Source organism: Phyllobates terribilis, unplaced genomic scaffold (genome assembly GCF_046119375.1).
Source record: "Phyllobates terribilis strain yellow unplaced genomic scaffold, ASM4611937v1 Scaffold_13__5_contigs__length_258822181, whole genome shotgun sequence".
In the NCBI taxonomy this organism is placed as follows: domain Eukaryota; kingdom Metazoa; phylum Chordata; class Amphibia; order Anura; family Dendrobatidae; genus Phyllobates; species Phyllobates terribilis.
The window spans coordinates 156,959,536-156,972,940 of NW_027362773.1; the positions used below are offsets into that span (position 1 = coordinate 156,959,536).

A 13,405-nucleotide genomic window follows, 5' to 3' on the forward strand; every position below is an offset into this window, starting at 1 on the left:
TTAGGCAAGTTGCATTCATGAAAGTCAGATTTTCCCGGAGTTGTAGGTCAAGTGACTGCGCACAAAGGAAGCTGGAGCTTTATGTGAAGTGATGCTAATGAGCTGCAAACCAGTGGAAAATTCTGTCCAAGGGGGCAGCAACCTTTACCGTAAAGACCCCATCATACAAATTACATAGAAAGCAAACAACTAGTAATCAGGCAGCAAGAGATGAGGTCAACAAGGGGCTGTAAAGCCGGGGGGCAAGTGAGCTGCGTGCTGTGAAGCCCTGCAGGGGGCGCATTCCCATGTGGCCTCTAAGCGGCTTCACCAGTGGCTACATTGACCCTGACACTGAGCGTAGGGGTCCGGATGAATGGACAGGTCACGCTACTACACCACAAGGGTACGCCAGCAGACAAATCCACTTATAGTCATGACAGGTAATGGTTAATTAAAGTATTAAAAAAAAACTATTGAGGAGTCCCTTTCCCTGCACAGCCATGTGCCAATAACACTCATGATCTCCATTATAAAATTTGAGAGGGGGATTCCACTAATCTGGCATTTGATCATCCAGAAAATCTAAAAATGCAGAAAGTCCTATGGGGCAGAAAGGCTGATCGTCCGATAATTAAGACATTTGCTGCTGGAAAATCAGCAGCAAAAAAATCTTAACTGAATCCTGCAGATTTTAGAGCAGATTTGCCGCAGCTGCTACAATTTAAAAAAGGAAGGTTCTCAGCTGACTAATTAGCTTCTGCTCCCAAGTCGACGCTAGCTCGGTCTCCTGACAGTCTCTGGCCTCCAGAGATGATGTGACTGTTGCAGCTTGTGATTGGCTGCAGTGGTCCTGGGCAGTGGCCAGGATAAGAGACTGCCTCATATCACCGTGGGAGCAGCAGAAGATTGGGAAGGTAGATTGGTTTCAACAGATCTGTATCGGCAAATCTGCAAGAAAACTTTCACCAAAGCCCATATGATCTGATGCAGAATTTTCCTGGTGATGATTTCCCAGCAGATTTTGTCATATTTGCAACACAAATCTGAAAATCTGGAGCCAAATCTGCAACTCTAGGATCCAATCTCTTCTTTGGTGCTGAATTTAAGAAGTTTCAGACACTTTTTAATCTAGAACATCCCGCACTCGATGCTGTCAATGAAAAGGAAACAGTCATCATTTATTCCCCCCCGAGATAAAGCGATCAAACACGAGAAGATAAATCCTCTACCTGACTTAAACAGCGACATGTATTTTGTGTTTTATTTCCATTTATGTTGATCATCCATGCTTTTTTTTTTTTGCGAAAACTATAAAAAGAAAAAAAAGTTGCCGACAATAATTTGCAATAAATTTGCAAAGAATGCTACTACATTTTTGTTGCTTTTCGAAACTTAAGTATCAAGAAGTAACATGTATCTAAAATTATACTACTGAAGAACATTACTACAAAAAAACAAAAACAAAAAAATCCTGGAAAAAAATAAAAACGTAAAAACTTTTTTTTAAACTCTTAGGATATGTTCACATGTTGCGTTTTTGCAGCAGTTTTCTTTAATGCTTTTTTTTATGCAAATTTTCAGCTGTGTTTTACAGCACCAGCAAAGCCTATGAGATTTTAGAAATCTCATGCACACACCTTGTTTTTTTTTTTTCCTGACTCCGCTTTTGCAAAATGCAGCATGTCACTTCTTTCAGGGTTTTTTCAGCGTTTTTCACCCATAGAAAGCAATGGGTAAGTGCAAAAAAAACGCTGCAAAACAGCAGCAAAAACGCTGGTATCAGATTTTGCTGCGTTTTTGGTGCCAAAACCTGATGAAGTTGAATTGTTTTTTTTTTTTTATACACTAAACTTTATCAGCATGCACAAGAGACAAATGAATACTGACAAAAAGGCTGCAAAAAACATGGCAAAAACTCAGCAAAACCTGCTTTTTTTGATGTTGCTTCTTTATTGCCAAGAGAGCAGGTTTTGCCTGTGTAAAAAAAAACGCAACGTGTGAACATAGCCTAACTGTTGTTTAGTACCATACTGGTATTAAATGGGGCATACAAGAAAATGTAATTTTTTCTTCATCATGACTGATCGTTGTCTTTACATGTAGATCCTCAAAATATTTTCCCTACATGTGGAGAGCCTGACTTTTCGGCGGTGTTCACATAGAGTTTTTTTGGAAACGGATCCTCTCAAAAATACTTTTTGTGAACAGCTTCAAATACACTTGGAAAACTCTTTTTATTCATTTCTATGGGAAATTGTGTTGTATTTTTTTTTTTTTTTTTTTTAGTGAACAACTAAAAAAAAAACCTTAAGTGTGAACATAGCCCAAGAGTGCGTCCACACTGCTGGAGTTGTCGGCAGGACGCATATAACCAAATATAACATTGAAAACACTGCCATCTATTGGTTGTAAGATAGAATGCACAAATTGTAATTTAAAAAAAAGAACATGTCACAAATGAAATATTTGGAAACTTTTGTAAAGTTCTCGTAATATTTTAGAATAAATGATAAATTTCTGTTCCTATATCAGACCTTCCCAGACTATTATCCTAATGTCAGCAACTTGTGCAGGAGTCTGAAGGGTCCTCTTGCTGTTTTGGGGTGACCAATGCACTTAAGGGGATTGCTAAGAAAGGTCAACAATAAGTAATATTTAAAGGGGTATTCTTGCCAAAATGATGAATGGTTGATCTTTAGAGGTCTAATAACTAGTACTTACATTATTGGGGTCACCTGCACTAATAAACAGTATCTGTCATTTATCACCCACGCTGTGCATAGGTAAATAATGGCTGGACTATCCCTTTAAGTCTGTTCCGTAGAGAGAAAAAGTTTCTCTTTTCAGGGTCCTGAAGATGCGGCCCCCTCTATAATGTCCACATGCCAATAGGGAATATGGATAAGGGGTGCTAAAACTTTTGCACACACCTGTGTCAGCTCCCGTATATTACATGATGTAGAATTACAGCCCAGATTCTATATTGGACGACGATATTACAAAATCACCTTTCGCCTACAGCGTCCTCCCACAATGTCCTGAACAGTCACTTCCTAAAATGACAGAGTAAATGGCGGCAGCTTCACCTTCCCTGTGACAAAGCCGCACTCAGGATCTGCAAACAGTAGTCGGGGTCAATGTCCTGCCGGTCGCTGCAGCCGAATGTGTCACCCATGTCATAATTATCAGCCGCCCGGTGTATTATCAGGACGTTTGTAGCTTCCTAAAAGAGATCAATTATCGTAATTGTATAGTGGGTGACAGTGTCAGACTGGGGTGGCAAAAGCCCACCAGTAACACCGACCCTGGGGGGGGGGGGGGGGAGCACCAGTAACACCGACCCTGGGGGGGGAGGGCACCAATGACACCGACTCTGGGGGGCACCAGTGACACCGACTCTGGGGGGGGGGGCGCACCAGTGACACAGACTCTGGGGGGGGGGGGAGCACCAGTGACATGACACAGACTCTGGGGGGGGGGCACCAGTAACACCGTCTCTGGGGTGGGGGCACACCAGTAACATTGAAATTAGGAGGCCACCAGTAACATTATTTACTCTGGGGGGAGGGGGGGACCACCAGTAACACTGACTCTGGGGGGGGGCCGCTAGTAACATTATTTACTCTGGGGGCCCACCAGTAACACTGACTTTGGGGGGGGGGGGGCACCAGTAATACTTACTCTGGGGGGGGGGCACCAGTAACGTTGACATTGAGGGGCCACCAGTGACATTATTTACCCTGGGGGCCCATCAGTAACACTGACTTTGGGGGACCACCAGTAACACTGACTCTGGGGGCACACACTTTTTTGATTAATGATGAGATGCTGCTTCTGTCTGTACATTGTGAATCAAATGTATTGGCACAACTACTGCTCATGTTTTGGTGTAAGTGGCTTATTCCTGCACAGGGGCCCACCGGGGGATTCACCTGTTCCCGATGGCCAATCCGATCCTGGTAGGGGAAGTAAACTTGTAGAGTCTCTAGATAAAAATGTATTTGGAGTGGTTTATGGTACTTTGTATGAGAAGACCTACCTACGACACTGTATATGGGTGGACCTGCGTCTGACACTGTATAAGGGGGGACCTGCATCTGACACTGTATATGGGTGGACCTGCACCTGACACTGTATAAGGGGGGACCTGCATCTGACACTGTATATGGGGGGGACCTGCATCTGACACTGTATATGGGGGGACCTGCATCCGACACTGTATATGGAGGGGACCTGCAACTAACACTGTATATGGAGGGGACCTGAAACCAACATTGTATATGGAAGGACCTACAGTTGACACTGTATATGGGGAGTAACTGCATCTGACACTGTATATGGAAGGGACCTGCACCCGGCACTGTATATGAAATAAAGCTGCATGCAACACTGCATATGGAGGGACTTGCATCTGATACTGTATATGGAGGGACATGTGACTGACTGTCTATAGAGGTGGACCTGTGACTGACACTGTATATGGAGGGGGACCTGCATCTGACACTATATATGGGAGAACCTGTGTCTGATACTGTATATGGGCGTCTAACATTGCGGTATGGCAGCAGCATTTGTGCAGGGGGAAATGTTCAATTCAGAAACAAATCCGCCCTGTGGGAACATACACTAAATCCGCGGTGCCGATCAATTTACCCTGTGGGTTTTCTTCACGATGTGTTGATGTGATTTCCTAAAATCCCATTATTGGAAGTTTTTTTTTTTAGGAGGTTTTTCAGCAGAAACTGAGCAGAAACTCTCTAAATCCTTCTCAAAAACTGCTCTGAAAACTCGGCAAAAAAAGACTCGGTGTGCACGTATCCTAAGACGACGCAGGTTTTCCATGTGGGATATCCGCCCCGGGTGCACTTTTAGAACATACAAGGAGCCGGTGTGGTCTTCTTCTTTTAGTAAAGAGAATGAAGCCTAGCCCTAATCTGCTGTGGAGACCATGTGTCCTCCGCTCATAGGCTCTGAAACTTCTTTGTTGTCAGCCAGGAGAGGTCTTCCCTGGGAGAGGGCAATTAGAGGGTCCGTCTCGTGGAGTTTATTAGGTTTATGAAAGTACAAACTTTACGTGACTTTTCGATTCGTTGTTCTACGAGGTAATAAACCATAAAAAAGTATTAGGAACGCCACGACTTTAAATGCTGCCAGGTTATAAATCAGCAATACCATGACAGTCTGGGTCAAAGCTAAGAGAAAAACTCAAAAAGAATTTCCTGAGAGTGATGTAATATAGCGAGGGATCAATAATCGGGGCTGTCACTGTGACTACTATGAATATCTATTGCTTCATCTAAACAGCTGATAAAGGATCTATAAAAGGCAGGGGATTGGCTTTGTATTTACTACAGCCCTGAGGCAATTAGGCAAAAAGCATTACTTGTCTTAGTCTGTGTCTCGTAACGATAGTGTCACACTGTGCCGTGTCTTTGAGCTCTCAAATTGCAATTTCCAGCCCCAGAGAAGATGTGGAAGAAGACGCTGCCTCAGATACTGGGATGCCTAGTGCTGGTGGTCCACACGTTGCCCCTTCCTGACGCGGGGCCACACGTGGCCAATGGCTGGGAGGAGAGTATACGGATCAGACGACTGTCTACGGTCAGGAAGCACGGACAGGAGAGCTACTATCTCAGGATACACAACGACGGCCGAGTGGATGGAGCAAAGCATCCAAGTTCTCACAGTGAGTATGGACGAAAGGGACATAGTCGTCGCCGCTTATCCCATTTATTGGCTTGGGGCAACAAAAGGAAATTGTTTGCAACTTTTGGAAACTTTTTGCATAGCCGCCTCTGTAATAGATACGGAGTAACACTAAATAAGATCAAAGTTTAAAAAGTTTTGGCATTCCACCCTCCATACTTAATACGAAGTAAAAGGAAATAATTTGCAACTTTTTTTTTTTTTTTTTTCACAAGACCAAACTTTAAAAAGTTTTTGCATTGCTCCCTCCATACCTAATACTAATGCAAAATAGAAGGAAATAGTTTGAAACTTTTTGCACAACTTTTCAATGATCAAACACTAAAGTTTTGGTGCATCCACCTCCTCCTGTTTCAAAGAATGGGAACAGATAGGGGTATTTTTTTTTACCCCTCTCCACCCTTCAGGTAGGACAGGAGACTTGTTAAAATATATGACTGTATGGGATATGGATGTGCCAAGAGGGTATTTGCCCCCATGGTGAACTATCAGGGGAGGGTGGGAGGCACCAAATAATTGTTGTGCCTTGGCATCTAGATACAAGGTTAGTGTGGCAAACTGAGTTCTGAGTAAATTTCTGGGCTGTTACTGAATACAGGGCAAAATGTCAGATTACTGTGTTAGCTCTGTATCTAATCCTCCGACCATGACAGAGGGGCTTGTAGATGACCTCCTCCTCTTGGTACCTAACACCCGGGGCACATGCTCTGCCACCCACCAAGCTCTACCCCTGCAGGAATGATCCCCTGCTCAGAACATCATCCCCATCATTGTTATAGCATTGCCCTAGTATATGATAAAGCATGCTGGAAGTCTGGGGGGATAGGGCTGTGAAGAGCAGGAGGTTAGGAATAAAATATAATTTTAGAATATAGAATACCATAGTTACAACTAAAGACCATTGCACCCTATAGGCACCGACATGTCTGGAGCCCATCCCAACACATAAGGACTGTCCTCTATAAAGCTGCCCCCATGGGGCTACTTCCCTATAGCGACTCACATGTTACAATAAGTCGCCAAACTGCAGAAAGTATATGAACCCATTTTAATGTGCATGGAGCGTACAGTGACAATTATCTATTTCTGCAACCAGGTTTACTAGAAATCAGAGGCGTCGCGGCCGGACTGGTGGCCATTAAAGGATATCACTCTTCTCTATACCTGTGCATGGCAAGTGATGGCACGCTTTATGGAACGGTGAGTTTTACAGGGCAAATCCAACACCCCCAATCCTGTCTGTAAATATTCACAGGAAGGTTTGATAATCTGGTCAATTTTTGTTATTCCTGTCTGTACCATCAGGAAGGGCACTAGAGAAGAAGTTGGGAAAGCTAAATGCTGCCCCTACAGATCTTTTCCATCTTAAAGAGTTATTCCTAACATTAAAAGCTTTGTAAACGGTGGGTGTCCGGCAGCTGGGGCCACCAACAATCCTGAGAGCAGGCCTTACGTACGTGCATGCCGCCATTCTATTCACTGTCCTTCTGACTGTTAGAGATAGGGAATTGGTGGTGGTCCAAGTGGTCAGACCCCTACAGAAGTTGGAGGCATCTCCTTATGGTAAAAGACGATTACAGTCAGTGCCTCCTGATGCAGGGACCCCCAGCGATTGACTATGGGGAAGCTCTGGCGCCAAGTGTGCAATTCTTCTGCAGCGCCACCACTGGGGAAGGGAAGAATTACTTAGTTCTCATTCAACTCAATGGACGATCTGACTATTGCCCTGATGAGTCAGGTCCTCCGGGGTGGGAGATCCTCTTTGCTTTGGCTGTGTGCGACGTCTGTATGGGGCATCAGTATTTATAGGGGTTATTACAGGTGTTGAGCTACGTTATAATGCACACGTGAGGCAGGGAGTGATTTATGATTCCTTCCATTGTAATCAGCACCGCTCTACCCTAAAAGGTTATTTAAGGTCAATGCGGTGCACTTTATCCAGACATATGTCTGACTGCTCTTTATAGAAAGCAGTAATGAGACAGCAACATAAGGTTCAGAGGCTGCAGCAAGGAAAAGCAAAAGCATCATATAGGATCAGGGGTCTGACCCTCCCAACATCGTACCATATTGTGCATGCATCCTATACATTCTGGTGCATGAATCAACTTATTACGCAGAGGTAAAAGCTGCAAATCAGACCTCAATGCTACATAGTAGCGGCACAATCAATAGGAGCAATTATCTGTGCTAATTGCAGAATGATCAGATGATACAGAAGCTTGGTATAATAAATGCAATATATATGTCTCTCCATATATATGGGTGGGTACACAAACCCCTCAGCAATATTTATAGAGCGGGTGTGGATTCCGGCTGGTAATGAGTTGACCCTTCCTTTACCTTTGCACGGTCGCACACCTTGCACTTTATTTTTGGAACAGGAACAGTGAAGTGAATGAACTCGCGTTCAATAGAACAAGCAGCTGATAATGTGCAGAGTAATAAGCGCCGCTGGTGGTCAATATCCGTATCGTAAGATATACCTCACACAGACACTCTACAAAGTGTCAGACTCATTCTACAGCCGTCGACCCTACTACGATACATTGTAACAGTCGGCAGGTTTATTTTGCTGTTGACTTGCATTGACTGGATACTTTGTAGCAAACCCTCAGCTGTTGAATGTATAGTATTAGTATGGTTGCATAAAAGCTACCATGTACAGATTTGCAGCTCAAGGTTTAAAGGGATTGTCTCATTACGTTAAATGGGTAAAAATCACAAAAATAGCCTATAAAAACAATTAGCTTTGCAATTTCCTTCTAAGGAACAAAGGGATTTTTATTTATGTGGTTTAATTCAAATTTGCCTGGGTTACAGACCACCGCTGCGGTCTAGCAGCAGAGGCCGGTTTCCTAGGCAAGGAGCGAGCACGTGCAACCTCTTTGCTATGGAGCTTGTGAGCGCTGCATCTGGTCAGTTTCAGTCCCTCTGACAAGCATCTGACTCTGCTTGCAACAGTGATTATGCCACTGGTCCGAACTGTCAATTATCAGAAGCGAACATTCCCCCTGGCAGGAGGGAAAAACGGAGGCAGAGGAGAGGTGTACTCCTGAAGAGGAGCACCCCTTTAAATGGATTGTCCCGTGCTTCAATATTAATAGCATAGCCTTAGATCTGACACCCAGAACCCCGAATAATCAAATGTAAACAGTGCAGGGAGCCGAAACAGCAGAGCTCTGAACACTGTGTAGAAAACGGCCACTACACAGAGTATGGCTCTCTGTATACTGTATACATCCAGCGGCTGCGGGACCAGGTGGCAGCAGATTATGGGGGTGACAACTGTCAAATCCCCACCAATCTGATCTTTATGATCTATTCTAATCAAAGGTGATCAATAAATAAGTCCTGGACAACCCCTTTAATCCTCTGTTTCTCAGCACAGACGCTTGCTACTTCTTTCCGGGGGAACGCCAAAATTACCCCCCGGATTTCTTCTTCGGCGTGCACCGAATGACGATCATCCTAATCATTATTATCTTTTCCTCCCCTAGCATTCTTATTCTCTAGAAGACTGTTCCTTCAAAGAGGAAATCGGCCGTGATGGATACAATGTGTATAAATCGCCAAAATATGGGATGGAGGTATCCCTGAGCAAAGATAAGCAGAGGCAGCAATTTAAGGGAAAGGGCTTCTTGCCCCGATCCCAATTCTTGCCAGTCTTTCACTGGTCGCCCTTGGACCTGACCCCAGACGTTGAGGAAGATGACGAGTATCAATATGACAGTAAGAACATTCCTGATGTTGAGAGTATGGACCCCCTGGGGCTCGTGGGCATGCGCAGCTATCACAAGAAGTAGTCGGGGGATTTTTTTGGACTCTTATTGTGAAGGAAGATGAAGAAGAAGAGGAAATTGGGGGGGAAAGACCATTGAAAGATGTATGGAAAGCACTGGACAGCCGCCGACTAAACACTCTGCACAGAGGCCACTGCACACGGGAAGATAAAGGTCAAGTCACCAGAAACGTAGGGAAATCAAAAGATGCAGTGGAAGTGACCCACCTGAGACATTGGACTTAAAAGTAACCACTGATCTCTTATACTTTGGGGTCCTTAGGGTGGAGATGGGGGCATTTTTGTGGGTGGTCATTCCCCTTTTTATAGACACTTTGGAATATATTGTGTCTCGTGCAGTGTACAGAGTATATAGATACAAAATCATATTTGTCCATATGAACGATCGCCAGAAGGACTAGATCCTAATTATGTTACTATACAAGACGACTCTTAGATTCTTCCTGCAGAACAGATATAATGGAGAGTATTAATAATAGAATTTTTTTTTATTATTTACAGCCAAAGGGAAAATGTTTTTTTTTGTAACTTTTTAGCATTTGTTTCCTTATACTAAGCACTTGGTTCTAAATGCACTATTTATATTTAATTTATTGTATGCGGACATTTCTTATTTTTTACCTTATTTATATACTGTATTTATGTTTGCTTACTTTTCTAAATCCATTCAGAATTATATAAATTGATTTGTTGTATCCTTGTCTTTGTAACGTTTTGTAAATAAATTACCATATGTTCATGGGATCTTCCTGAAAGCTTCCTTGTTAAACTCATGAGTCATGGTGACATCTAATATGGGCCTGATAGAAATAAGTCAGCGGGAGCATTACTTACTATAGTTACCTCCTGTATTATACTCCAGAGCTGCACTCACTATTCTGCTGGTGCAGCCACTGTATACATACATTACATTACTGATCCTGAGTTACCTCCTGTATTATACTCCAGAGCTGCACTCACTATTCTGCTGGTGCAGTCACTGTGTACATACATTACATTACTGATCCTGAGTTACATCCTGTATTATACTCCAGAGCTGCACTCACTATTCTGCTGGTGCAGTCACTGTGTACATACATTACATTACTGATCCGGAGTTACCTCCTGTATTATACTCCAGAGCTGCACTCACTATTCTGCTGGTGCAGTCACTGTGTACATACATTACATTACTGATCCTGAGTTACATCCTGTATTATACTCCAGAGCTGCACTCACTATTCTGCTGGTGCAGTCACTGTGTACATACATTACATTACTGATCCTGAGTTACATCCTGCATTATGCTCCAGAGCTGCACTCACTATTCTGCTGGTGCAGTCACTATGTACATACATTACATTACTGATCCTGAGTTACCTCCTGTATTATACTCCAGAGCTGCGCTCACTATTCTGCTAGTGCAGTCACTATGTACATACATTACATTACTGATCCTGTACTGATCCTGAGTTACATCCTGTATTATACTCCAGAGCTGCACTCACTATGTACATACATTACATTACTGATCCGGAGTTACCTCCTGTATTATACTCCAGAGCTGCGCTCACTATTCTGCTAGTGCAGTCACTATGTACATACATTACATTACTGATCCTGAGTTACATCCTGTATTATACTCCAGAGCCGCACTCACTATTCTGCTGGTGCAGTCACTGTGTACATACATTACATTACTGATCCTGTTCTGATCCTGAGTTACATCCTGTATTATACTCCAGAGCTGCACTCACTATTCTGCTGGTGCAGTCACTGTGTACATACATTACATTACTGATCCCGAGTTACATCCTGTATTATACTCCAGAGCTGCGCTCACTATTCTGCTGGTGCAGTCACTGTGTACATACATTACTGATCCTGAGTTACATCCTGTATTATACTCCAGAGCTGCACTCACTATTCTGCTGGTGCAGTCACTGTGTACATACATTACATTACTGATCCTGAGTTACATCCTGTATTATACCCCAGAGCTGCACTCACTATTCTGCTGCTGCAGTCACTGTGTACATACATTACTGATCCTGAGTTACATCCTGTATTATACACCAGAGCTGCACTCACTATTCTGCTGGTGCAGTCACTGTGTACATACATTACATTACTGATCCTGAGTTACATCCTGTATTATACTCCAGAGCTGCACTCACTATTCTGCTGGTGCAGTCACTGTGTACATACATTACTGATCCTGAGTTACATCCTGTATTATACTCCAGAGCTGCGCTCACTATTCTGCTGGTGCAGTCACTGTGTACATACATTACATTACTGATCCTGAGTTACATCCTGTATTATACTCCAGAGCTGCACTCACTATTCTGCTGGTGCAGTCACTGTGTACATACATTACATTACTGATCCTGAGTTACCTCCTGTATTATACTCCAGAGCTGCACTCACTATTCTGCTGGTGCAGTCACTGTGTACATACATTACATTACTGATCCTGTATTATACTCCAGAGCTGCACTCACTATTCTGCTGGTGGAGTCACTGTGTACATTACATTACTGATCCTGAGTTACATCCTGTTACAATCTGTTTAAAAGATGACAACTTGCAGATCTAGATCCCCACGCCTCCCCCAAAGTCAGCAAGGAAAGTCAGCTCTAAAATATGCAGAATTGTGAATGCAGCTCTGCAGTAAAATAGAGTCTATAACCAGTTATCAATACGAGATTCCTCCAGAACATACAGCTATTACTAGTTGTAAGTACATCATATGCTGGCCTTCTGTGCAGTTACAGAGCTGGTTTTAAAGGGGCTGTCCACTTTGCTGCTGTCACTCCTGTGGTTCCAGCACAGGTTGCTCCGGACCACGAGCCATGATGTCACTGTTCTCCTGTCCCAGTACCGCCGAGGCCTGTGATTGGCTGCACCTGTCATGTGACTAGAATGGTGCACCACCAGAGAAATATCCGATGACGTGAAGTCCTTGTCACCTGACCACTGCAGCCAATCACAGGCGTCAGTACTCCTGTGACAGTGGTGACGTCTTAGCTTCCAGTCCGGTGCAGACGGTGGAGTAGTTTGGGGGTCACAGGGGTGGTTTTAAAAGTGGTCAAGAAAAAAAAGCAGCAGTGGAATCGCTAACGCCAAAAGGTCCATGCACTATAGACTTCTGGATTGGCGCCCGGGATCTCCGGGTGAGCGCCATCTTTGAAATGTATTGGCGATAATATGACCCCGATACAGCAAGGAGTGATAATCCCCGCCGGGGAAGATCAGTGTCTCGGCATACCTGACGCAGCAATGTCACAGCATTGCGCTGCCCGTGCCGACCGGCTCTGTGTGCGGGCGAGAACAGGACTCGAAGCAGGAGTAGGCAAGCAAAATCTTTTTGTTCTTTGCAGGCATGGCACAAAATGGCATTATTACTTTGTAATGGGGTATTGTTGAGTTACGAGGCACCTGTGGCACCGTATGCAGACCACCAGCCGCCAGTGCAGGATGTCTGTACAGTTTTTAGAATGGTCGGACAACCCATTTAACTCTGGAGTCCAGAGCATAGGAAGGCGAGGCATCAAGGCTCAATAAACCCCTGCGATCCCAGGTTGGGAAAAACTGATCTCTATAGGTGCGCCACCTGTGCAGCTGCATAGGGACCCTCCAAGAAATGAGGCCCATTCCTGCCTTCGGGCTCATTCACAAGTCCGATTTTCAAGTGCGAGTGCTCTCCGTGGTTTGCATTCATCCCTATGATATTCTATGGGGGCGAGTGGTCCGCGGAAAATATCGGAGACCTGTCCAGTTTTGATCCGAGGGTCGGATCAAAATCTGCAATGCAAATCTAGGGGGTCTATGAAAAAAATCGGAGTGCGGTCTGATTTTTACGGACTGTCAGAATGGAGAAGGTGGAGACATTTTTTTTTGTCTAATTTCTCTATGTATGAGAAAAACGGATGA

At 44.0% G+C, this 13,405-nt stretch overlaps 1 protein-coding gene across 1 annotated transcript; it reads left to right on the plus strand.

Moving 5' to 3' along the window:
- Positions 1 to 5,307: 5,307 nt before the first annotated feature.
- On the plus strand, positions 5,308 to 10,162 carry FGF19 (fibroblast growth factor 19). Its single transcript, XM_073659553.1, has 3 exons — positions 5,308 to 5,668; positions 6,785 to 6,888; positions 9,189 to 10,162. The coding sequence occupies exons 1-3, from the start codon at positions 5,452 to 5,454 to the stop codon at positions 9,492 to 9,494; spliced, it is 627 nt and encodes a 208-aa protein (XP_073515654.1). The 5' UTR covers positions 5,308 to 5,451; the 3' UTR covers positions 9,495 to 10,162.
- The last annotated feature ends 3,243 nt before the right edge of the window (positions 10,163 to 13,405 follow it).